The 23,519-nt window shown below is 45.4% G+C and overlaps 10 protein-coding genes and 2 non-coding genes across 12 annotated transcripts; 7 read left to right on the top strand and 5 right to left on the bottom strand.

The window, feature by feature from the left end:
* Window positions 1-485: 485 nt before the first annotated feature.
* On the top strand, window positions 486-2,186 carry PUMCH_003230 (uncharacterized protein; the record flags this gene model as incomplete). The annotated part of the gene is made up of 1 exon (XM_063022206.1): window positions 486-2,186. One exon carries the CDS (start codon window positions 486-488, stop codon window positions 2,184-2,186), a length of 1,701 nt encoding a protein of 566 aa, XP_062878276.1.
* A 300-nt stretch (window positions 2,187-2,486) lies between these two features.
* On the top strand, window positions 2,487-4,295 carry PUMCH_003229 (uncharacterized protein; the record flags this gene model as incomplete). Its single annotated transcript, XM_063022205.1, has 1 exon — window positions 2,487-4,295. The coding sequence occupies one exon, from the start codon at window positions 2,487-2,489 to the stop codon at window positions 4,293-4,295; it is 1,809 nt and encodes a 602-aa protein (XP_062878275.1).
* A 253-nt stretch (window positions 4,296-4,548) lies between these two features.
* Window positions 4,549-6,216, bottom strand: PUMCH_003228 (uncharacterized protein; the record flags this gene model as incomplete). Its single annotated transcript, XM_063022204.1, has 1 exon — window positions 4,549-6,216. The coding sequence occupies one exon, from the start codon at window positions 6,214-6,216 to the stop codon at window positions 4,549-4,551; it is 1,668 nt and encodes a 555-aa protein (XP_062878274.1).
* A 1,552-nt stretch (window positions 6,217-7,768) lies between these two features.
* PUMCH_003227 (uncharacterized protein) lies at window positions 7,769-9,091 on the top strand (the record flags this gene model as incomplete). Its single annotated transcript, XM_063022203.1, has 1 exon — window positions 7,769-9,091. One exon carries the CDS (start codon window positions 7,769-7,771, stop codon window positions 9,089-9,091), a length of 1,323 nt encoding a protein of 440 aa, XP_062878273.1.
* A 200-nt stretch (window positions 9,092-9,291) lies between these two features.
* PUMCH_003226 lies at window positions 9,292-9,363 on the top strand. The gene has a single exon. It is a non-coding gene; the product is annotated as a tRNA-Asp (tRNA).
* A 1-nt stretch (window position 9,364) lies between these two features.
* On the top strand, window positions 9,365-9,435 carry PUMCH_003225. Its single transcript has one exon. It is a non-coding gene; the product is annotated as a tRNA-Gly (tRNA).
* A 632-nt stretch (window positions 9,436-10,067) lies between these two features.
* On the top strand, window positions 10,068-12,170 carry PUMCH_003224 (uncharacterized protein; the record flags this gene model as incomplete). The annotated part of the gene is made up of 1 exon (XM_063022202.1): window positions 10,068-12,170. The coding sequence occupies one exon, from the start codon at window positions 10,068-10,070 to the stop codon at window positions 12,168-12,170; it is 2,103 nt and encodes a 700-aa protein (XP_062878272.1).
* Window positions 12,171-12,307: 137 nt separating this feature from the next.
* PUMCH_003223 (uncharacterized protein) lies at window positions 12,308-15,322 on the bottom strand (the record flags this gene model as incomplete). The annotated part of the gene is made up of 1 exon (XM_063022201.1): window positions 12,308-15,322. One exon carries the CDS (start codon window positions 15,320-15,322, stop codon window positions 12,308-12,310), a length of 3,015 nt encoding a protein of 1,004 aa, XP_062878271.1.
* Window positions 15,323-15,553: 231 nt separating this feature from the next.
* PUMCH_003222 (uncharacterized protein) lies at window positions 15,554-17,497 on the bottom strand (the record flags this gene model as incomplete). The annotated part of the gene is made up of 1 exon (XM_063022200.1): window positions 15,554-17,497. One exon carries the CDS (start codon window positions 17,495-17,497, stop codon window positions 15,554-15,556), a length of 1,944 nt encoding a protein of 647 aa, XP_062878270.1.
* Window positions 17,498-17,768: 271 nt separating this feature from the next.
* On the bottom strand, window positions 17,769-19,115 carry PUMCH_003221 (uncharacterized protein; the record flags this gene model as incomplete). The annotated part of the gene is made up of 1 exon (XM_063022199.1): window positions 17,769-19,115. The coding sequence occupies one exon, from the start codon at window positions 19,113-19,115 to the stop codon at window positions 17,769-17,771; it is 1,347 nt and encodes a 448-aa protein (XP_062878269.1).
* Window positions 19,116-19,420: 305 nt separating this feature from the next.
* Window positions 19,421-21,742, bottom strand: PUMCH_003220 (uncharacterized protein; the record flags this gene model as incomplete). The annotated part of the gene is made up of 1 exon (XM_063022198.1): window positions 19,421-21,742. The coding sequence occupies one exon, from the start codon at window positions 21,740-21,742 to the stop codon at window positions 19,421-19,423; it is 2,322 nt and encodes a 773-aa protein (XP_062878268.1).
* A 552-nt stretch (window positions 21,743-22,294) lies between these two features.
* PUMCH_003219 (uncharacterized protein) lies at window positions 22,295-22,591 on the top strand (the record flags this gene model as incomplete). Its single annotated transcript, XM_063022197.1, has 1 exon — window positions 22,295-22,591. One exon carries the CDS (start codon window positions 22,295-22,297, stop codon window positions 22,589-22,591), a length of 297 nt encoding a protein of 98 aa, XP_062878267.1.
* Window positions 22,592-23,519: the final 928 nt, after the last annotated feature.

Here is a 23,519-nt window from a genome sequence, read left to right as displayed (position 1 = left end):
TTAGATAATTTTTTGATAACCCGGATATTATTCTTTTCTTCGACGTTTGGACTGGCTAACGAATCCTTTCCTTGTCTGGATGTGCTCCGTAGTTCCTCTACCATTCTCCTCTTCTTAGATTATTTATGTCCTCAAGATCAAGATGAATCTGAAATTTCGTGCAACTTTGAAAGAAATTATACAACAAATGCCCTGAACTCTGTTGCAAAGCTGCAAATTCTCTCCATCCAACTCGATCTACTCACAACTTCTTCCCCAAACACAACACAAAGATTACCACCTCCTCCATAGGAAATTTTTGAAATTAAATCAAATCACCTTTTTTGAGCTTCCATGAAATTTTTTGTCCTTGATTTGGATCAAAGCCGTGTGGTCACTTGCATGACACACCCGTGCATCCCTAGACCACCATTTTTTCGGGGTAGACTCCAAAACTGGAGACACACAAGAACCGTCCGAAAAGCACAGATCACCGCATATCAAAAATGGTGTTAGCTGACTTGGGCTCTCGCTTGCGCAATGCGCTCAGCTCCGTGGAGTCTGTTTCCGAGACCGAGGTCCAGGCCATGATAAAAGACATCTGCACTGCTTTGCTTGAGAGTGACGTGAATGTCAGATTAGTCGCCAAGTTGAGAGACAGCATTAGAAATAAAATCGCCCAGGAGATCAAGAAAGATACAGAGTCTGCCGCAAACAAGCGCAAGAAGCTCCAGAAAATCGTCTTCGACGAGTTGTGTGGCCTTGTGGACTCACATGAGGAACCTCCAAAACCAAAGAAGCTTAATCGCGCAAAGACAAGCAACAAGCCAACGCGCCCGGGAAAGAAATCAGTCAAGAAAGCTGCAGACTCCCACGTGATCATGTTCGTTGGATTGCAAGGTGCTGGTAAGACGACCTCGTGTACAAAGTTGGCTGTATACTATAAACGTAGAGGATTTAAGGTAGGTTTGGTGTGTGCGGATACATTCAGAGCTGGTGCGTTTGATCAATTAAAGCAGAATGCCATTAAGTCCCTGATCCCATTCTATGGTTCCTACTTGGAGACAGATCCTGTTAAGGTCGCCTCTGACGGTGTTAAAAAGTTCAAGGAGGAAATGTTCGATATAATCATTGTCGATACCTCTGGTCGTCATAAACAAGAACAGTCTTTGTTCGATGAAATGATTCAGATTGGTGAGGCTGTCCAGCCCACTCAAACAATCATGGTGTTGGATGCTGCGATTGGTCAAGCCGCCGAGGGTCAAGCAAAGGCTTTCAAAGAGAGCGCAAACTTTGGATCGATTATCTTAACAAAATTGGACGGTCACGCAAAGGGTGGTGGTGCTATCTCCGCTGTGGCTACAACCCAAACCCCAATTGTTTTCATTGGTACTGGTGAACATGTGGGTGACTTCGAGGTGTTCAAGCCAACATCTTTCATTTCCAAGTTGCTTGGAATTGGTGATATTCAATCGTTGATGGAGCATGTTCAGTCTTTGAATCTCCAGGATGATGAAAACCACCAGAAATCCATAGAAAACTTCAAGGAGGGTAAGTTTACCTTGAAGAATTTCCAGACACAGATGAACAACTTCCTAAAAATGGGCCCTCTTACGAATATTGCTTCAATGATTCCTGGAATGTCTAACATTATGAACCAAGTTGGAGAGGAGGAGACGAGCAAAAAGATCAAAAACATGATCTACATCATGGACTCCATGACTAACGCTGAATTGGAGAGCGACGGCAGAATTTTCGTGACCGAACCCGAGAGAATAATAAGAGTTGCCAGAGGAGCTGGGTGCACAGCCGTCGAGGTTGAAATGGTGTTGCAACAGCAAAGAATGATGGCTTCCATGGCTGGTGCCGCAAAGAATATGAACGCAGCCGGTGGTCAAGCCCCAGGAGTGGGAGGTGGTGCTAACATGCAGCGTATGATGCAGCAAGCACAGTCTAACCCTAACTTCATGCAACAAGCCATGAGCATGTTTGGCGGAGGTGGCGCTGGCGGGGCTGGCAACGGTGGAATGCCTGACATGTCTTCATTGATGAACAATCCTCAAATGATCCAACAAGCTCAGCAAATGATGAGACTGAACCCCAATTTGATGCAACAAGCTCAACAAATGATGCAGAACCCAGGCATGATGCAGAAGATGATGCTGCAGTTTGGCGGCATGGGCGGCATGGGCGGCATGGGCCAATGATGAAATTTCAACGCATTCATAATAGAAAATTTTAATATCATACTTGAACACGACGTTTCTAAGATACTAGATGTACCCCATGCTGATTCTGAGGATAAGACGATAAACCGAGGAAACCATACAAATGGATTACCGACTTTATGAACATAATTCGAAAAAAGAGATTAAATTCCCAGATTTTTGTCTTAGATATTGCTATGAGTTGCCCTAATTTTGGATTTTACTTAAAGTTTAGACCCTGGTAACTGTACATAGTCCTCACATACATAAACACGGCCGCTGTCATAAAAACACACCACGATGGAGTCGGCGAGGTCTAAGCTATCACGATTTCTGAAGTGGGAAGAACTGGACGGCGACGAAAACTATGACGACATCGCAATTCCAGGCCCTCACGGAAAAAGAGCCCTTACATCTTCTGCATCTATTCCACGAATGAGTTCTATGAACCTTCTACCAGAGAACCTAGAAACGCTACGTATTTCGCCACGAAAATCTGGCCTCTCCCCACCGGCGTTCCAGCTCAATCACAAATCGAACCACCTCGGCTCCTTGGGTCGCTTTGCAGAGTCCGAGGAAGAAGATTACAACTTCGAAGATGATATCGGCCCGCAGACATTCACCCGCGAGAATCTACACAAGCCAACTGAAAATTACGGATATCTGCCTGCATCTTTCGAAAGTCTTTCGCCTGCGCTTGCAAGGATAGCCAGTGCAGATGAGGACGAAGATACAGACGTCACTAGAATAAACGAGGACGGCTTTGAGGGAGTAGAAAACATATTCGGAAAAGACGAGAGTGGTATTCTTGAGACAAGCACAAATGAATATGTGTCGCCGCGACGTTTCGACGCCAACAGGGCCAAAGAAGCTTTGGCTAGACAGGAACAAGAGAGACAGAGAGCTGCAGAAGCAGAGAACCAAGAGTGGTTGCTAAGACATCAAAGAAAGTACGAAGATGCGCTCCGAACTCTCACACGCAAGGACCTGCAAAGATATGCCAAAGCTGTTTCCAAAAAGCCATCGATGCGAATGAATGTCAGGTATGAAGAGGATGAAGCCTTTCAGGATGGATTTGAGGAGTTTCCACCAGATATACTCAGCTCTGAAAACCTCAGTCAATTCAAATCGTATCCTCAGGAGATCAGACCAAGTTTGTCGTATAAAGCTAGCATGCCTTCGTTTCAACACTCTCGCACTGCTGTGCCAACAAAACCAAGAAAGTCAAGGTCTAATATGGATTTCGCGTCAACTCATGGTAACCAAAACACAAAAAGATACAACGAGAGAATTAATTCTGCTACTCACAGGTTTCAAGGCTTGAACAAAGTCAGTCAAAGCAGCGAAAACCAAGAAAGAGATCTATATCTCCAGAAAAGGAAAAGGGCAAAGGAGCTTCTTCGCAAGTATCTGGAGGCTCCCGATGATCAATTCGAAGTCCGCACTAGCCCTAGCAAGCATGTTAGCCTATCAAGAAAGAAACATCAGAGAAATCCTGGAATCGTCAAGAATCTCAATCGTAGATCCACAGATCCAGGCGGGTTTGGCGAAATGAGATATAATCCCGTTGCTGTGACTTGGGAAGGAAATGAGCACGATCTCCTTCGATTTGAGGATGATGCGTACGACGCAATGAAAACAAGGGAACCAAGCCTCATTAAATCAAGAGATTTTCTTCCACAGAAAGAGAGAATTGGAAATATGGTTTATGACGCAGAGAACCTCCGATGGATAAACCTAGATGCTGAAACTGAGGACGGACTCAAAGATCTTCCTGATCTTGTCCCTAATGACATGCCGCAATATGTTCTTCCAAGATCAACCTCTAAGAGGCTGTTGGGGGCTCGTGGAGTCAGTGTTTTCACTCAACGTACCATTCTGTCGACTTCCAGTGGAAGTTCATCAAGGAGCGTGCCTCTGGGAGATGAATTCTTTGTCTCTGATAAACTTCAGGCTAGGTTTGAGAAAGAAGAAGCAAAAATCAAACGAAAAACACATGAGTGGTTTGATCCCAATGAGCATTACAGTCTTCGACATCCAAGACCCTTCAATCACGACTATTTCTGGGAAATACGTAACATGGTTGAAGCTTCGCAAAACAAGAGATGAATGTAATTTTCCTAAATTCATTTGCTCATTTAACTTTCAATTCTCCTCATTCACAAACAGTCAGATAGAATTTAGCGGTTGGGTACTCAAGGAGGATTCCAATAGTGGTGTACTCAAGATGTGTGCTGCTGACAAACAAACAAAATGTAATAATCTACTGGCTTTTCAATGAATTAGTTCTATCATTGTTCTATATTTTAATTCTAGTATATATTAAAGAAGCGTTGCTCCATCAATCAAACAATACCATTGTCTAAATGAAGATCATTCCAGAACCGAGAGTGACAAAGGTCACAGCTAACATGGAAACAGTGAATGCGCTCAAGCTACTTCTGACAGGCGCGGCACCCGACTTTTTAGTAGAAGTGGAAGAGCTAGTACCGCTAGACTTGGAGCTTGAACCATTCGATCCTGAACCGGAGCCGGAACCGGAGCCAGAACCGGAGCCAGAACCGGAGCCAGAGTGAGTGCCTGGGGTGCCAGAGGCAATTGCACCAGACACAGTTCCAAGACCGGAAACACCAGCAGAAGAGATCACAGCAGTACAGGAGGAAGCAGTGGTAGCGGACTTCAAAGAGGCAGAGCCACTGAAGTTACAAGCGTTGGAACTCTTACCTTGGGACTTGTAGTACAAGTCAAGAACGAAGTTCAACTTTTGTTGATCGCTACATGGAGAGTATGCACCGTAGTTACCGGAAGTGGCGTTACCAGTAACGCCGGAACAGTCAATGACACCACAAATGTAGCTGAAAAGGTCCGAGTAGTTGTCAGCGGAGACAGAAGAGGCAACAACACAGCTCAAAGCGTCGTTCATACACTTACAGATGCTAGCATCAGGAGTAGGAGGCAAGGCAGTGTTGGCAGCCCAGAATGCACCGACACCAGGACAGGTGGTAACGGAGGCGGAGGTCGAGGCAGTGTTAACGGAGGCCAAGGATGGAGAAGCAGAGGCAAGTTGAGTCTTCAAGTTGTTGAAGTCAGCCAAGGTTGAAACCGAGCCACCAGAGATAGAAACCAAACCGTAGTTGTTAGTCTCCTCGTAGTACATGTAGACAATACCACCAGACCAGACATTGGTCATGTTAGGACCGTAGATAGCCTGAACCTCAGTGAACTCTCTTGGAGTGACCTTGTTACAACCATACTCGGAGAAGAAAATGGGGATGCCCAAGTTTTGGTAATGGCTGGTGATGTTAGCGTAACCAGAATCCTTGAAGGTAGATTGACCACACCACTCGTACATGTTAATACCGAAGAAATCAGCTCTGACAGAGGCATCGCCACAAGCAAAGTAGTCAGCCAAGTCAACTCTGATATCAATGTCATCGTTGGCAGAGTATCCGACAGGAATGTTTCTGTAGTTCATCTTCTTGATGTAGGCCTTGGTGTCACGGACGGCAGCCTTGACGTAAGCAGAAGCATCGGTGTTGTTGACCTCGTTGGTGACCTCGTTACCGGCAAAGAAACCCAAAACATTGGTGTAGTTGGCGAACTCGTCAACCACAGCAGTGTATCTGGCGAGCAAGTCCGTGCTCCATTGAGGAGTGTCTCTGTTGATGGAGAGATCGGGCTGAGACAAGTCAGCAACAATGTAAATGCCGGCGTCGTTGAAGGCCTTCACACACTGGGTGTGGTCAAGAGAAGTGTTAAGAGCGTACACTCTGATCACGTTGGTCTGCAACTGTTGCAAGTAAGGGATGTCTCTGGAGCAGGCAGAGAAGTCGGCCAAAGGGTCCACGAACGCAGCGCCGGTGGTCACGTTGACGGTGTCCTGCTGGTAGGCAACACCCTTCATCAAGAATTGGGTGCCATTGTTGGAGTAGTAGAATTTGTTTCCCAGGATCTGGATGGGTGGAAGATCAGCAGCGGAGACGGTGGCTGCAAGAACAGCGGCTGCCGAGAAAAAACTCTTCAACAACATAGCGCGGGCTTCTAAACTGAGTCAAGTGACAGGAAATGGACCGGCAGGAGCTCAGAAGGGTCTACTACAGAAACTACAGGCGGGCTGGCTTTTGGGAGACAGCAGGACGTTGGAGCTAGAGAAGCAGAGTGAAGAAGAGGAAAGAGAAAAATCGGGACCCGGCCAGATCGGGGGTTGATAAATGGAGCCGCCAGACACGGACCCAGTAGGGCGCCTCGCCGATTGTGCTCCCGTTTCGGAATGTACCCTACCTGACTGGGTTGCATACAGGACAGACGAGCGTTAGATGCAAAATGTACACACCTTCCTGCAGCTTGTGGGGGTAGGGGACGCTGCAGCGAGTGGCGACCGCGCTGTTTGCAGGACATGTTTCCACTTTGTCGTGGGAGAAGGAGGAAACGGTGGTGGATGGAAGAGAGGGAGCGAGCGACTGTTGGAGAGCGCGAATTAGGAGCTCGTTCCGGTCAAGCATGCCAAGACTGTCAAATCTGTCAAACATGCTAGCCATATTAAGCATCGCCAACGCCAACGCCAACGCCAACACCAACACCAACACGTTTACACCAATTAGGTTAATCATGTTAAAGTGGCTATTGTAGATATGGACCATATGCACATGAGTGGTTAGTGCGCACTAGTCGGAGACAGTTATGGATACCTTGCGGGTACAGTGAGGGAATTATCCAGGCCCCTGAGGAGCGGCCATCTCATGACGCAAACACGGTTGGTATAAATAGAACATGCGATGGTGATGGCATCGAAACGGCAGAATTCCGCATCTGTTCACGCGGCATGTCGGAGTGACAGTGGGTTGACACTTGGGCTTTTGGGGTTTTGGGGAGCGCTCGGCACGTTGGTTTGAAGCTGTTCTGCATTGGCCCAGTCGGGCCTGGGTGCAAAGCGTACTTACCCAGAGAAGGCAGTCGAGAACTGTTGAAAAGATGTCATTGGATGTAAATGGATGTAAATGGAAATGATTGAAAGTGGTGACATTTGGTGAAAGAAATTTCTATTTTCTTATTAAGTAAGTATTTACATATAATCATTAGACTCTTGTGGTCGTGTGGATGGACTGAGGATCGGAAATTACCTCATCCCGAAAGACGCGCCGTTTGAGGATGATGGGTTGGAAACTGCAAGTAATGGAGCACGGCCCAGACGATAACTTTCATATGGTAAATCGCGCGTAAAAAACCGTACATAAAAATTTCCTGTGTCATGTCTGTATTCTAAAATGCGTTGTTTAATGTGCTTTGTCAATGTGCTTTTGAGATGATCTTCTAAGCTTGGGCTCATCTCTCAATTCAGCACAGCATCATCTCATACGAGCCAAGATGGCCCAATTACAAAATCAGAGCAGATTCGTATATGCACAAGATAGAAATTAATCAAAAATTTGAATTGTCCCAATTTCACACCTTCTCACCTGAATTTATCAACAAGTGTATCCCTATGCTTCAATTTCCAGGGTCTCTCCACTATACTGCGCGTCTTGTTATTATTTCCACTGATCCACATACACTGCTTAATCTATCCCCTAGACCACACCAAAATGTCTGCCAATCGAAGAAAATCGGTCATCAATCTCAATGCCCCGAGGACGGAGAACACACAAATATCCTCTGCCGCGGAGCTCGAGCGCCTAGAACAAGAAACCACGTTGGTGCTCCAGGAGATTGACCACAACCTATCACGAGCCAATGCGATCATAAATGACAAAATGTTTCCCGTGCTAAAAAAGTACGCTGCTGCTACAGGTAAGATGTGGGAAAGCGTCGGGTTTTGGAAATCGTTCATGGAAGAAGCTGCAGATATAGAGATCGAGGCCCAAAACGATAAACTCCCCCCACAAACAATCGCTCCCACGCAAGCTCCACAGGCATTGCATTCGCCGGAAACAAATCACGAAAAGGTGTACGATCACGGAGGGGACGGATCTACAAGCCGCGATGACGAACCAAATACTTCAACACCAAACAAGAAGGCCTCTGCGAGTACACTTCTACCGTCTGAACACCTTGCCGCATCCGCTGGCCGGAATGCGAACCCCTTGCGTCTTGTTGTCTCTCCGCGTAAGCATACGCCGACAAGATCGGAGAGACGTGTGTCTATCCTCACCAACTTCATGGATTCGTCACCTCCATTGCCAGAACGGCCGATTCTATTGAGTGATGCAGGACGACAAGCTAGTCACAGCAGCTCATTTATAGGGCGTGCAGCTCGGGAAAATACCCCATCTCAGGATGACAGCGATGAGCTGAATTCAAATCTAGTTCGTCTTTCGCCCATCGCTCTAGGCGACATCGCATCAACCCCACGGGAAGCCTCCCGCAAAAGATCTGCTGAGGACGACTTGAACCTCGCCAAAGACCCAACTCCTCCCATTTTGCATTCAGTGCAAAGGACCAACAAAAGACTGGCGCACGGTGAGACTAGGCAACTGCGTTATAGTGACCAGCACAGAGATCTCATAGACAATATCAACGATCCAAATGGGCAGTTCCATATGTCTCCGCCAAGGATGACCTCAGCACTACTGAATCAACTGCACAAAGCAAACGCATCTGAGGTTGCCCAAAATCAGAATACAGAACCTAGAGATCTCAACCTACGCGAGTACAATTCTGCAGACATAAGTGGATCTCCAGTGCGGCGAAATGTGCTGATGCATGAATTCGAAAGTGATACAAATGTGTTCACCGTGGACAATAAAACCGCCACTGGTATGACGGAGGCTACAACAACTGAGTTCCATACCGTTGTTGAAGGCGAGCAGGGCGTCAGCGCCGCTCAAAATGCTCGTGCATTGTCACGTTCGTTTTCGCAGATGATCGAAGATGTCTTAGATGACCCAGGTGGAAATCGGACACAATAAAGACGGCAATTATATAGGTAGCGACACACGCATTAAAGTTAATACCGCTCAAATTCATACAAATAATGTTTATTAGCCCCACAATATCTAAATTCGAATCATGCACATGTATCATATGATAGAACGCACAAAATCGAAAACTACATCTTTAACAGAATAAAGTTGTCTAATCAATCAACTGAATTTCATTTAACAAGAAATCCGAGATAGTTTAGTGGCTAGAATCTCCGCTTGTCGCGCGGAGGACCGGGGTTCAATTCCCCGTCTCGGAGCGCGCAAGTGGTTTAGTGGTAAAATCCAACGTTGCCATCGTTGGGCCCCCGGTTCGATTCCGGGCTTGCGCATTCTTTTTTATTTTTTCTTCTCTGAGTTTTCTTCATGTGAGTACGTTCTGTACACAAGTATGGCTGGCTGCGTTTGCACATCAAAAGCAAAAGGACATCAGTTTGACACCACTTGGATTTTTGAACCCATAAAAATGAGATATCTGAATGAGGCACATCAACTTTCTAACAATGCCTTTTTTGACGATCTCTATGCTAAAAACTCGGATTTTTTCGGACTATTGGTCCAAAATCCAATTTCCCGATTGGGCTAAATTGACAGGTTACCGGCGAAACAAATACTGCAGACAGCGCCACTTTTTTCGCAGCCAGCCACCTCCATTTGCAGGACCTGGATCAACGTCACTCAAATAGCGGTCCAATACTGGCTCCGAAATCAGAGTGACATCTTTTTGCATCGCGCATCACAAGCAGATCGGGCAACTCATCTACTCGGCAGATCTCACTGCGTTTGTCATACGGCCGACACGTCTCTTGGTCTATACCCCCATTCTCTTTTCCAGGATTGACGCCAATCCTGTCACTTTAACCGATTTGGTGTCGGAAGATCGTTACTATTGTGCTGAAATTTAGAGCAATCAAGCCTTCATTCGACCCCACAGTCGCTCTCATCGCCACTGAATTCTTCGCCAATGGTTCTGGTAATCCTTGGTCCATCGAAATGGCCTGAAAATGTCCAACTACTACCATCGCTGTCATCACGTAACAACATTCCCGAGCCACAAGATGCTACGCCCGGCAAGCCGTTCCGTCGGGGACACGTGCGAACAGCCTCTCGTCCTTTCGACGTGTTGTACGATGATGTTCAACCAGACAATAAACCTCCGAAACTTGCCGGCGACTTGACCGCACAATACTTAACAGTTACATCTCCCAGCTATATTCAAATAGAAAATACTCTCAGAGCAGGTGAGACTCCTCTTCAAGCGACAAATAAGGCAGCGCCACCACCTACAGTCACCATTATTGAAGAGAAGGGAGTCCACCGGTCTGGCTCTGTAATCTCTCGCCTGGCAACATTAAGACGTCGTCATAGTAAGCGCCACTGGATGGCTAGACGTCGTGATGTTATACCAAAGGATCCCAAGACACCCGAACTGAAGATAGACGGTAGAAAAAGCTCCAAGATCGACTTTATCTTCCCTATTCGAAGGAAAACATCGTTCAAATACTCTCCTGCGAATAGCCCCAAACCATCTCGCTTCCGCAGTCAAAACGAGGTCGATGCGTTCTTTTCGCTAGATGGTGTTGCCGACGCTGTGAAGGGCCTCCTACCATTCAACATGAAATCTTTCGAATTTGAGGGCCTTAAAAGAATGGAACCCATTTTGAGAGTTATACCACATATAATCGATACCTCCAAAGGCCTTACCCGAAACTTCTCCGAGCGCGGTATGAAAGCGCCTTTGAATGAACCGCCCCTAGTTGCTCACAATTCCACTTTTAACACAGTCTCTTCTCCAAGTCAGGCTTTGTCTATTGGATCAAACGAACGACAGTTGTTCCTCTCATCTCTTTATACAAAGTATCGTCAAACTGCTTTTGGAAGGATGCAACAAATACCTGAAAAAATCGAAGTTATGTTTCCTTTTGAATCTGATAGGCTTCTGCAGGAAGAAAAAGAGAGACTCAACACCGTTTTGCTTCTAGACGCTCTTCTCCGTCGTACTGTGGCTGCAAAGGTGGAGTTTCGTCTCAAACAACATAATGTCCATGCATTTAATTCAGGTTCGAGCAGAAGTTCTTTCAGCTACAGCTCAAGTCTGAACGCTTCAGGGTATCATAAGCCAAAGGATCCTTTTTCGGCTCCAAATGATTTCAAAACATCCTCTCACAAGTCGTCTTCTAGTGCAAATACCACACTGTTCAATTCTTCAAGAGGAACAGCTCCTCGGGATAGCATTTCCGATCGCCTTCCATCACCACAAATTTCCGGTTCTTCAACAGCTCTTCCTTTATCTAGAAAATCATATCTGGATGAAGGAAAGGGCTTCGTATCATTGGCCGACAAGCAAGACATCCAAAAAGAGGCTGGGGCCAATTCACAGCGCACAGATAGTGAGAAGCTGCCATCGGCAAATTCTACCTTGGATGCACATGGTAACACTCCACATACTACCTTGACCTCGCCGATGCGAGCAAATGTCTCAACCTCGAACTCCTCAGATACTGCTTCGAAACTATTGAAATCTGCTGAAATAAGCGGAGTATCTCAACAGAGCGCAGACATGACATTGAACACTGGAATTGCTAATCTATCACTTCTTAGACCTCTCAATTTTTCCTCAGATACTCTTTCGTCCTCCTCAACTGTTCCCGGAACGAATTGCTTCGAAATTTATCATTTCGACGACCTTCCTGAGGGCCCGGCACCTGAAGTTCTTCTCAAATCATCTAAGCTTGACCCAAAAAATGCTTCAAAAAGCCTGTTTACGGAGTGGAAAGCTCCATTGGATCCCAGAGAACTTCAACCTCCTGATATTTCATCAAAGCTGCCATACATGTCTGGTACCGCAACTCCAGAAGTGGGTGCAACTTATTTCTACCCACAATTCGTCAAAGTTTCTGCACCCGATGCAATTTCAAAAAGTCTTCTTCCCTTGGAGGATGTCGTATTGAGACGTCAACAAAGTATGCATACCTACAGGACCCCGGCAGCCAACAGAAACAAAAGACTTCCTGATACCCCTTCATCATCAGCGTCCAGTGAATTTGAAAGAAGAACCATCCCATAGCGACAAACTAAAGCTGCGCAATCTCGATTCAGGCAGAATATCAACACTTTTTTTCACTACAAATTACATAGACGGGGAATTTAATATAATGCATTACATTGATTCTTGTACTTATCCTTATTTGATGCTAAACTAACTTAGCCTCTAGTATTCTTTGGATCCAGTGAGAAGTAATCTTGCATCGATGGTTTTGACTCAGAACTCTCAAGAGCCGTGCTTGCTCCAAACCTTATGCTTGCGCCCCGGCTTCCGTAGTCGAATTCTTTTGGCAAGCGGCTTCGAGTGGAATCTTGCTGCCTTTCGTTGACTTTGACGAATGTGTCGGCTAGCTCTTGGATTCGTTTGCGCTTAGTCAAAAGCAGAGCAGAAGATGCTGTTGATGAGGAAATATTATTGGCATTGTTGGCCAAATGTGGACTCTGCGAATTCGCTGAGCTCTGGATAAACAAAGTAAGCGATGCCAACCTATTGTTGAGCACTGAGTATGTAGACGACTGGGGCATTATCATAAGGATACCGTACAACGTTTTGTATAGAAATGGATGCTTGTCGGGCTCCAAAAGTTGGAGACGCAACTTGAGAAAGATATGAGATTCTAAAAGTTGAACTAAAACATCCAATTGAGTGAGCAACTGAAAGCTCACCTCAGTCTCCGCGAGATTCTTGATAATTAGATAGGCCAATTCGTAATTAGATGTGAGAAGGCACAAAGATAGTACACTAGGAACGTTGTAGGACCAACACTGGAATAGCGTCGAGAACAAAGTCCAATCCTCGGATTTGTAAACATCGAAGTTTTTCAAGTCTTTCCTGAGACTTTGGAGTTCAGGACTCGTCAATAAGATGTTGTTGAGTGTGACCACAATACTGTCGAGAAATTCTACGTTGGATGTCTCGAACAAAACTAACACTTCCGAAAGAGACTTGAAGATCTTTTCAGCACTGATAGTAACGCAAAGCCGTCTCAATATGAATTCCATTTTTTCCCTCGACAACGAACTAGACACATTTGAGTTTATGCCATGGTTCAACGATCCAGGGGCTTTGATTGTTTCAGGACCGTCCGTCTCGAAGAACATCATCAACTTAACCATAAAATCTCTGAAAAACTCTTGATTATCATCTGAAATTTGTGCTGCGAGTGTTAAAACCTTCGAGACAACTTCCTTGCTTGCATCAACTGATGACCGTAACAAAGCTGTCAAATCCAATTGAAACTTAACTGTTGCTTTGTTCTGCTCATCTTTCTCTTGTGTGAAAAAACTAGAACGATAGTTTGAGTATAAGAACATCAACCAATCTAAACTTGTTAAACGGGCGAGTTCATTGACAGACAGTAGACATTCGTTGAGAACAACTTGAAAGGTTTTGATCAAGTATAATTCCAAAAATTCCTCATACGCTTCTTTGTTAAGTCCTTGAATCGTGCTTTCACTGATTTCATCGATATCAGATGAAGGCCCTTTAAGTTCTTCAGTATTGCTTTGATGCAATCTGTTGAGATAAGTTCTTAGGGACTGGTCGAAATTGAGGAATTGATTCCGCAATTCCACATCGTTGAGATCATCAGTAAGTGCTATGTTGCGCAGAATGATAGAAACACAATCAGGAAGAAATTTAGAAAAGCTTGTGGGGCTAATTTGGATGATGGCTTGTAGCCAACGGAGAACTGTCAGTTGAATTTCGAGGCAAATTTCACGATTCTCGTTGGATAAATCGTTGAAAAGATACTCATTTGAGGACCTTGGAGGGACTGTTCGAAGAAACGAGAGTAATATATCAATGATGCGTGAGTAGTCGATGAAAATGTCTTGACCAGCAATGAACTCAGAAACATCGTTTGAAGCTACACTTTTGGCAACTGCTGGTTCCCCCTCAGGTTCATTGTTGTCTTGCGCTCTTCTAATTATTGTGGTAGAGGCAGACTTGATGGACGCAGCGTCTGTTTGGAGTGATGATTCCATAGCTTCAAGGTTTGTTTTGCTCAAGTTTCTAGCTAGCTCATCAGTTGACATAGACTCAGGATTGTGCGGAGAGGCGAGGGCCAGAGATTCGGGTAAAGCGTCGGAGATCTTCAAATTTTCTTCCTTTTGACGCAAGCGTTCCTTGAGTATATGTGCCTTTCTCATCTCATATCTCACCTTGTAACTCGCTTCCATTTCTTTCAAGAAAATGGCCAAGAGATTTTGAGTCTCAATGCGAACATCCGAAGGACATTTGTTCATCAAGAAACGTATCAACGGCTCGAGAAAGTTTGGCAAAAAAGTGATGAGTTCTGACGATGGAATATCATCGAACAACTCGAGCCAACCCAACAAGAACTTCTTGGCAAAAGGCTCAATAGTATACATACGCTCCAAAAGGGTAGGAATAAATCTCGGCAACGAAAACGCCTTCATGGGGTCCTGAGGATTATTAACCTGGATGGCCTCCCCATTTGAGGCAATGATGTTAGACTCCACCTCTTGCGCCTCGTCGTTTTGCTGATGCAAAATTGAAACGTAGTTTGTGGACTTGGCACTGACGATATCCTTGATGAGTCTATCCAAAATATCAGCCGCGTTTTTGACTGACGACTCTGTGTCTGTTACTAAGATACACAAGATATCAAACACCTCGTTGAAATACAACAAAATTTCCCCCCGGGCAATCTTGGCAATATTGTAGAGCGATTCACAAGCATAGTATCTCACCCGTGCATCGCTATCTCTAAACGTAGCGAAGATCGGTCTCACGATATCTTCCAAGAAGTAGGCTATGGCAAACAGACCCAATGCTACGGAAACACTACCCAATGCTGTCACTGCGCCCATTTTGGCAGACACAGAGCCGCTATTGGACAATTCGGTCAACTTGGCGATGATCTGGTAGATCTTAGTGCTTTCATTCTGGGCCAACGCAGCCTTGGTGATCCCCTCAATCTGGAACGCTGTGGCCTTTCTTTTTTCGTATATATGGTTCAGGAGATCCTTGATGATCGCAGGGTCTAGAACCTTTGCTTCTGCCATTTTGTTATTACGGTCTACAGTGGCAATTGAGCGTGTGTTATTGTGTCGAGAGTGTATTCGGCTGCAATTACTGGTAGTGGTAGTATGAAGGTGAGGGTACTGATAACAGCCCTTAGGAAATAGTGAGATGAACCATGTGATCATTGCGACAATTTGAAAAATAAAATGTCGATACTAGTATTAGTAATATCAATTAAGAATTTTTCTTCTCTTTTCGAAATTCAAATACTTATAGAGTATAGTTGTGTCCCTGGTCTACCAAGATAAATACGTAGACGCTACAATCTTCCATGTGAAGTAATGTATAAATGTATTAGGTCATGATAACAAAACGTTAGTAATTAGATCAGATTATCTCTGTAATGGTATAAAGCCTTAAGATGCTACCCCATTGGAGCGATCATTGGGGTCGGAGCGCTTTTGTCGTTTGCGACGGTTCTCATTAGCTGAGTCCCCGTTCACTTTTTGAGCACCGTTTGAATGCCCATTACCATTGGAAGTAGGTAGAGGGGGTTCATGCTGATGAGTATCGCCCGGGGTGAGCGGCGTAGATGCCAGCGGCAGTGGAGGCATGTTGGACAAAGAACACTCACGAAACAATTTTTTGTCAGATTGTTGAATGCTTGCCCCAGGGAGAAGCTTAAGTAGAGCAGCCAATCGTTTCTCGCTTCCTAAATCACTGATCGAGGGAAGCTTTACATGGAACGTTATGATGAGATCTCCTCTGATAAGAGACGAGCTATCTCTCATCGACAGATCTTTGCAAGTTTGATAATGTATGCCATTTTTCATCAGAGGATTGATTGGCATTCCGAGGCCCTTGACCATCTTCGGGTTCCTTGAGTCGATAGTGCCGACTATTTCGCCTTGATGAACAGCCAGGTGTAATGAATCATTGATATTTTTGTGTCCGTGCACATTCACAGAGACGGAGAGGTCTTCGCCTTCTTTCAAATAATTTGGTATGATAATGACGCCGCCACATAGTGCGGTCTTGAGATCGATATCGTGATCCATATAAAGATCATCACCTTTTCGAACAAGGAAGGGATGCGCAATCTCCTCAAGCGATATGATAACATCTCCGGGTATGATGTGAGGACCTTCGTCACCTTTGCCGCCAAGCACGAACGAGTCCCCATGCTTTGAGCCAGGAAGTATATACACTTTCACTGACTCTTTCTCTGGTCGATATCCTCCCTCACATTTATCACATACATCGTACGGGTCAAAGGCAATACCTCGGCCTCTACACTCTCCACAAACACATGTCTCTTGGAGTCTTGCATGGCGGTCACCCATGGAGATGGTTAGACGCCCGCTACCCCCACATCGAAGGCATGATTCAGGATGAAGGCATCCATTGCCATCACAGGAAACACACTTTGTCATTCTCGGTAGCAGGAACTTGACCGTCTTACCGTAGTACATGTCAGTCAAGGTGGCTTGGAAGGTGTGGTGTATGTCGCTCCCACGCTCTTTGTGAGCAGGTGCATGAGATGCAACGCCTGGATCATTGACTGGCCCATTATCACAGTCATATGGATATTGCTCATTTACTGAATAAGGCACATTTGAGTATGAAAACTGATGGCCATGGAAGTCCGAAAAGCCCGAATGGCCGAAAGGATTGAGGAACGGAACGTCCCCATCATACATAGGATCCAGCTCCACAATAAACAGCGAGTACACCTTTGAATGCTCATACCCATAGCCATTCGAAGGCATTTGCGAGTGAATATCTTGATAAAAGGACGGCCGTCTAGAGGTATGGCCAGGGTCTGCGGCCAGCGCAGATGATTCTAGGCCCTGTTTCCCATGTTTGTCGTAGATCAGCCGCTGCTTCAGATCTCGGAGTATTTCGTAAGCATTGGTGATGTCTTTAAATTTTTCTGTAAGTGTCTCATTATGGTTCGTCTTGTCCGGATGATACTTTAGCGCCAATCTCTTATACGATCGCGAGATCTCTTCTGAAGTCGCAGTCACAGAGACCATAAGCACATCATAGAGATGCGATTCAAAGACCATGCTATGAATTCTGTGCTTGGCTGGTTCGTGTGGGAGACTCCAGAGACGTAGTTGGGATGAGAATCCGCCAAAGCAGCCGGTACAAGGCGGGGGAAGGCAAAGCGCAAGCCCGGGTTGTTGTGGGGCTGTGCGCGGTGGATTCGGAAAAAGTTTTGTGATTGGAAATTGGTGAGCAATACTGCGGGTTTCGAGGTGGAAAATCGTTTTGGCTTTACATGTTTGTTGCTTGTGTTTGAGCTTCTCCATTGAGTTATGCAGCGATGCATGGCTTGCATGGGAGGAAGCGTGCATGCAGGTGTTTGTCGCTAAATATGCTTCGCGGCTCTTTTCCGAAGAGTATCGGGTTTTAATCAAAGGCAACGGACTTGATCTACACTATGGATGAAGAGTTATCAGTTTATTTAGTATGCAGCGGTGGTGGTAAATGCATCGATCAAAGATTTGGTTCAGCAGTGATGAGGAAATTCACCACCTGGGGTATACAGGCAGTGAAGTATGCACAGTTATAGTACGGGGGTTAAACCTCCAATAGTTGCCCAATGTCATTTCGGGAAATGCAAACTTACATGGGTCCAAGGAGCTCGTCTCTGAAATGCTTCTTGAAGTTGACTCTGGAGGACTTTGTTCTGCGCTCGTGGTAATTCTTCGCCTTGATCTCCAACTTCTGCACTTCGCGCTCTTGTTTGGTAACCTGACCAGATGTGAGTCCTGGCGCAAAGCGACGGTCCACCAATGCAACTGTTTTTTCGGAATCAGAATATTGGCGAGCTCCGGGCAAATTCTGGCGGTAATACCGGAGCATTGACCGATGTCCCACCTTGGAGCCCGACGGGAGAACCAAAGTTGTCTCGATGGTGGCTGTTTGGTAATCAGGGTCGCTGTCGTACTCGCTGTTCTCGTCTCCAGCTTCTGGAGAAGGCTCGAGAAATGAAACCGTCTTGGCTCTTTTGGCCTTTTTGACACGGGGTACAATGATTTCTTCATTCGAGAAGTCGTAGAACTCGGAGACGGCTTCTCTCTCATCCGCCGACTCATAAGGTAGCCTGCAGTGTCCCTTGGAGCGCATGTGCTGTCTTATCGACTCAACGCTTTTGCCAACATATCCACATGTCAAACACTCGTGGTCTATCGTGATGACCTCGTTCATATACGTGAGCAAGCCGTCCAAATCTACGAGGTACGAGCGCTCGGGAATGTATAGTCCATGATGGTTGGACATGTGTCTGATGTTTCTCTCCAACTCACGGTTGTTTTCACCACAGTAAAAGCAAAAATGATTTGGGAGGACATCTACAATCTCTTCCTCATCAGAGTAGTCAGAATCATCCTCGTCAGATGAGTCGTCCTCACTACCGCGCATGCTATCCCAATCGCTGTGAGTGGTGTCTGAATAATGAATCTCGGACCCCGTATCGAAGTTGGATTCGGCTTCAGACAAATGCACAGAGTCACCCAAGGAAAACTCAGAGAAGTCGGATGTCACTGAGGCTGTTGGACTTGCACATCTAACCAATTCAACAGGCTCATCATCTTCTTCCACATCGATCTCTTCAAGGTCCTTTCTTTCAGCCATAACGCTTCTCATCTGCCGTTTGGCAATCTGCTTCATCTCCTTCTTAGTCAATTGACGTTCGCCCTTTCCGGGTCTTTTACGATGATAGACATAAAAGCCGAGTTCGTCTTCGTTGCCCTGATTTTCCTCTTTTTGTTGCTGCAAAAGAAGAACTTTTTCAGCGAACACCTCCGAAGAGATCAGTGGCAACTCCGCAACTCTTCTCTTTAAGTTGTATTTATGCCAGTCTGTTTTCATATGCTTCCTCTGGAATTCGGCCGCGGCGAACCGAATACCACAGGTGTTACATGTGAACCCAGCGGTGCTTGGATTTGATCCATGAGGTAAAAAAGACATGGTTCTTGGTGGGAAATGACTGATGTCAGAGCTGCTTTATATGAAGGCTGATAAGGGCAAGCGTGAGGGAGCCAGAGAAGATCCTTCCATAAAATAGATCATAAAAGGCTTATTGAAGAAATTACAGTTCACAGAAATGAATCTTTTTTTCAAATTATTTTGAATTAATGTAGATACGGAGATCCGTCTCAGTGCATGGACCACTCCATCAACTATACTCTACCAAACGAGGCGAGATTCATACAAAATTCATTATAATACAAGATGCAATTAAATAGTCATTATGGGTATAGAAAATGAAAGGATTAACGGTTCCAAAGCTGCGAGCCTTGTGGCCAGATCCGCTTGTAGAGAGCCATTCCAATAACATCTTGGGCGCTGAGACGACCATCGAAGGTGGCTTTAAAGTAACCATGTGTTCCAAGACTCTCCTTGATGAAACCAGTTCTTCCGGACTTGGTGAACAAAGGAACGGCCTTGAACCAGTTGATATCCTCGGCGTTGAAGAACATGTATCTGATAGTGATGAGGCGCTTGTGGATCTTGACGGCATGTCCTGTCAAAACAGCACGCTCCGCCATGACTCTGGTGTGGTCACAGTTCAAGAAAGTACCCTGTCCAACAATCTCCAAAGAACCGTCGCCCTTCTGCAAAAAGTAGATAGCTGGGGCATTGTAGAACATAGGAGGCGCAATAGCAGTGGCGATACAAATATCTCCCGCGTGGGCAAAACGCTCGTGTTTGTGGACGTTGTTGGAGCTATTCGTTGCTTGGTTGAAGGAAGGTGTGATGACTTGTCTACGGAAACCGTACTGGACAATGATGGATTCTCCTGATGGGACTGGCTCCTCATAGTTCTCCCAGGTTTGGAAGGAGAAGTTCGACACAGCAAGTTTGTGCTCATGTGCCAATAAGGCATAGATCACGAATGGAGCATGAACAACATCGACGGTGTCGAGAATGTATTTAGGCGCTCTGATGTAAAGCTTGACCCTAGTACCGATGACAACCTGAGCATGTCTGGAAGCTTCCTTAAGAAGTCTGTTTCTGGTAGCTTTGAAGTTGTTGATTCTCAACAAACGATCGTATATGCTGGGCTTCTCGCTGTTCTCCTCATCCCAGTCCCAGTCACAAGTACCAAGAGACTTGACTCCTCTATATTCGCGGAAACGGTCTCTGGCAATCTCGGTTGGTGCCAATTCGAGCTCATCAGGAAACTCACGGTCCTCTTTTTCTAATTGTCTGAACTGTCTGAGCTGTTCTTCTTCGTCCTCTGGGGACAATTCAACGAACATTTCGGATTGCAAGTCACCGGCTTCGGTGGGTTCATATTCGGTATTTGTGGCGGCAGCCTCACCCATTCCGTCATCCATGTCATCGTTCTCCTCCATCATGTCGATGTCTTCATCATCCTCCTCAACGTCAGAGACACCATCAAGAATATCGTCAAGAAGCCACTTACTTTGGTATTGCGATGTTCCTTCTGGTGCCTTGTACTTGCGTGGTCCTGCCTCGACATTATCGTTGAAATATGTTTTACCCTCCATCTGGACACCCATGGAACTGTACTCACCGCTATCCCATTTCATCGAACCGTAGATGTCACTTGTAGGTTCGTCTGTGTTTAACTCCTCCAAAGTGTCCTGTTCTGCTGTTGGGGTATAGAAATGAGCTTCGTCATTTTTATGTTTTGGTATCTGCTCAATACGTTCCAATTGGAAGTCGCCATGGCCACTAAGGTGTACTAGACGATCCGAGTTGAAACCGGTACCACGAGCAATTCCTTCCACGACAATGAATCCGTTTTCATCGCCATCTACTGAATGCCAGTATGCGGCGTTGGCAACCATATATCCTCTAGAGTCTCTCCAGTTGACTGGCTTAGGCAATTTTTGAGAAATGTTTCGAAGACAGTTAACTGCTTCATTTTTATGTTCCAAGGCGTAAAGCTTGTCATCTGCTGGGAAGAAATGGTTAAAGTAAGAGTCCAAAGATTGTCTGACATCAGCCTGTAAGTTCTTCTTTGGGTATGCCGATACAAGGTTTGAGATGACACCGATTGGGGTAGCCACACCTTGAGCGATGACAGCACGAAGAATTTGTTCTCCGTAATCTTGAGCGACCTCCTCCTGGGCGGAAAATCCGAAAATGACGTAGTCAGATACCTTTGCAGCATCGAGGATGGAGATCAAATCTGTATGGTTGGGCAAGATGAACTTGGTGTCGCACTTAAAACGATCAAGTCTGAGAGTAGCTACAGCAGGAGATTCGAACTCGATCACTGGATCATCCTCATTTTCATTCAAAGAAGTCAACAACTGTGAGAGAATCGTGGAAGCCTGGACATCTTGTGTAAGGGAGATAACAGTGATTATCTTCTCAGCAGCGCCCGCACCCTCGAAGACCTTACGCAGCAATCTAGACTCGGCGATCTTCTTGGACTTCAACTGCTTGGCTGTGTTTTTTCTTTCGAGCTTGCTTGGAACTCTGCCAGCTTTGTTGGTGGTGGATGCCTTCTCCACCTTTCCCTTGTACTGGTTCTTCAATTGGCCCTTGGTGGCATGTTTAGATTTGAAGGGCTTGTGACTCTTGCCTAGCGTGGCTCTGTGAGAGTGACCACCAGCCATTATGTACTACAATCTGTGACAGATGATGGAATTCAAGGTGATTACCTGTTTTGGCTCTGTGTGATGGCATCCCCATAGTGGATGCGCATCGCGCGCAGAGATGAGGGCATGAACCCTCGATTCACACATGCCAGAACGCGCACGGCACGTGCAACCGCGACCCCCCACTATGCACACTATCAAATTTTTTCTCCTGGGTGCACCTCCATATTGTAGGAATTCTTCACCAGCAACTTTTCCCAACTACACACAAGTCCAGAAATACATGTATGTCTATCTGAACGAATCGCGCCATTGCATTACTCTGAACCTAGAGGTGAATGGACGTCTTGTAAATCCCGAGATGATGTTCTCCTGCGCAAGTTTTGACCAGGACTAGTGGACTTGCCCAATCATGAACCAAAGAGCCTTGTGACCTACCTCCGCTTCCCACTTGGAAACCCACATACAAGGAAGTCGAATTCGAGTGCAACCAATATCGATAACGAGCGAAGTATTCTTCCGCCCATGGTTTGACCCAGTGGATGAACACATATAAGAAGCCAATCTAGAATGAAGGAGATTATCACAGCAAAGGCACACATACTCTTCCAAAGCCTCTACGATTCCTTGTGGGAGACACTTGCAGCGAATATTGAACATCTCTCCCTCACCCCCAACACATTACTAACAAACAGCATGGCCCACGAAAACGTTTGGTTCTCCCACCCAAGACACTACGGTAAGGGTTCTAGAAAGTGTAGAGTTTGTGCTTCTCACTCCGGTTTGATCAGAAAGTACGGTTTGGACATCTGCCGTCAATGTTTCAGAGAGAGAGCCTCTGACATCGGTTTCCACAAGTACCGTTAAGCATCTCCCTCAGTTATAAATACAAGATTTGTTAATTGGATGAACTGTAGATATCCTCGTTGATGTAGTATAGGAACAGAGAAAAAGATAATTGAAGAGTTAGTGAGACTTCAATTCAGTATTTCATGGAACAGTAACCTCCTTTTCTAGCTCATCTAACATACTTCTCCAACTCGAATAGAACTGGAAGTACACTAGTTAGACCTACCTGTACCAATAACTGGCAACAGCCAAATTTAACAATGAAACGAACAAAACAAAAAAGAATATAGTTTGAAATCTACAAGGAATGTGACCCATTTAAATATCGACATTCAAGATCCATCGCCTCACTAAAGAGACCCGTCGGATTTCGAACTTCCTATTGGGTAAAAGCTTCTCTGGGGAATGTGATATCTTAGATATATGGCAACGTTGAAGACTTGACAATTTACATCTTCGCGTCGTGGCAAATATTCCCGTTTACTTTTTGATTGGAGAAGTAAAAAATGTTGGCGGCTCGGAGACCTTATATAGTGATGCGGTAGGCGCACGACCACAGGGAGGCCTAATTGTGAAATAAATTAGATGAGACTACTGCTCAAATTGCGATTTGAGAGGATTGTTTGTAGTTGTTGCTGAAGTGGCTTTTTTTGAATCTTTTTTTAGTTGGAATTTGCACACGTTGGACTGGGCGATAAGGTGCTTTCAATTAGGGCTACGAAGACACCCGATCAAAACCTCACGCAGCATTTTCGAACTGATGTAAAACAATTTACATTTATTTGTGAAACTTTGAAGAGATAGAATTATTCTACCGGAGGCAACGCAAACATAATCCAACATCAATTAATCCAGGTTTCGTAGACTGCTGGGTATTCCGTTGGAACTATTTCTCTGCAATTAACCTTAAACCCAATTAACATGAAGTATTGATAACACCAAAAAA

Source organism: Australozyma saopauloensis, chromosome 4 (genome assembly GCF_035610405.1).
Source record: "Australozyma saopauloensis chromosome 4, complete sequence".
Taxonomy (NCBI): Eukaryota; Fungi; Ascomycota; class Pichiomycetes; order Serinales; family Metschnikowiaceae; genus Australozyma; species Australozyma saopauloensis.
Note: the sequence above shows the minus strand (reverse complement) of the source record. Positions and strands in the feature narration are given on the sequence as shown.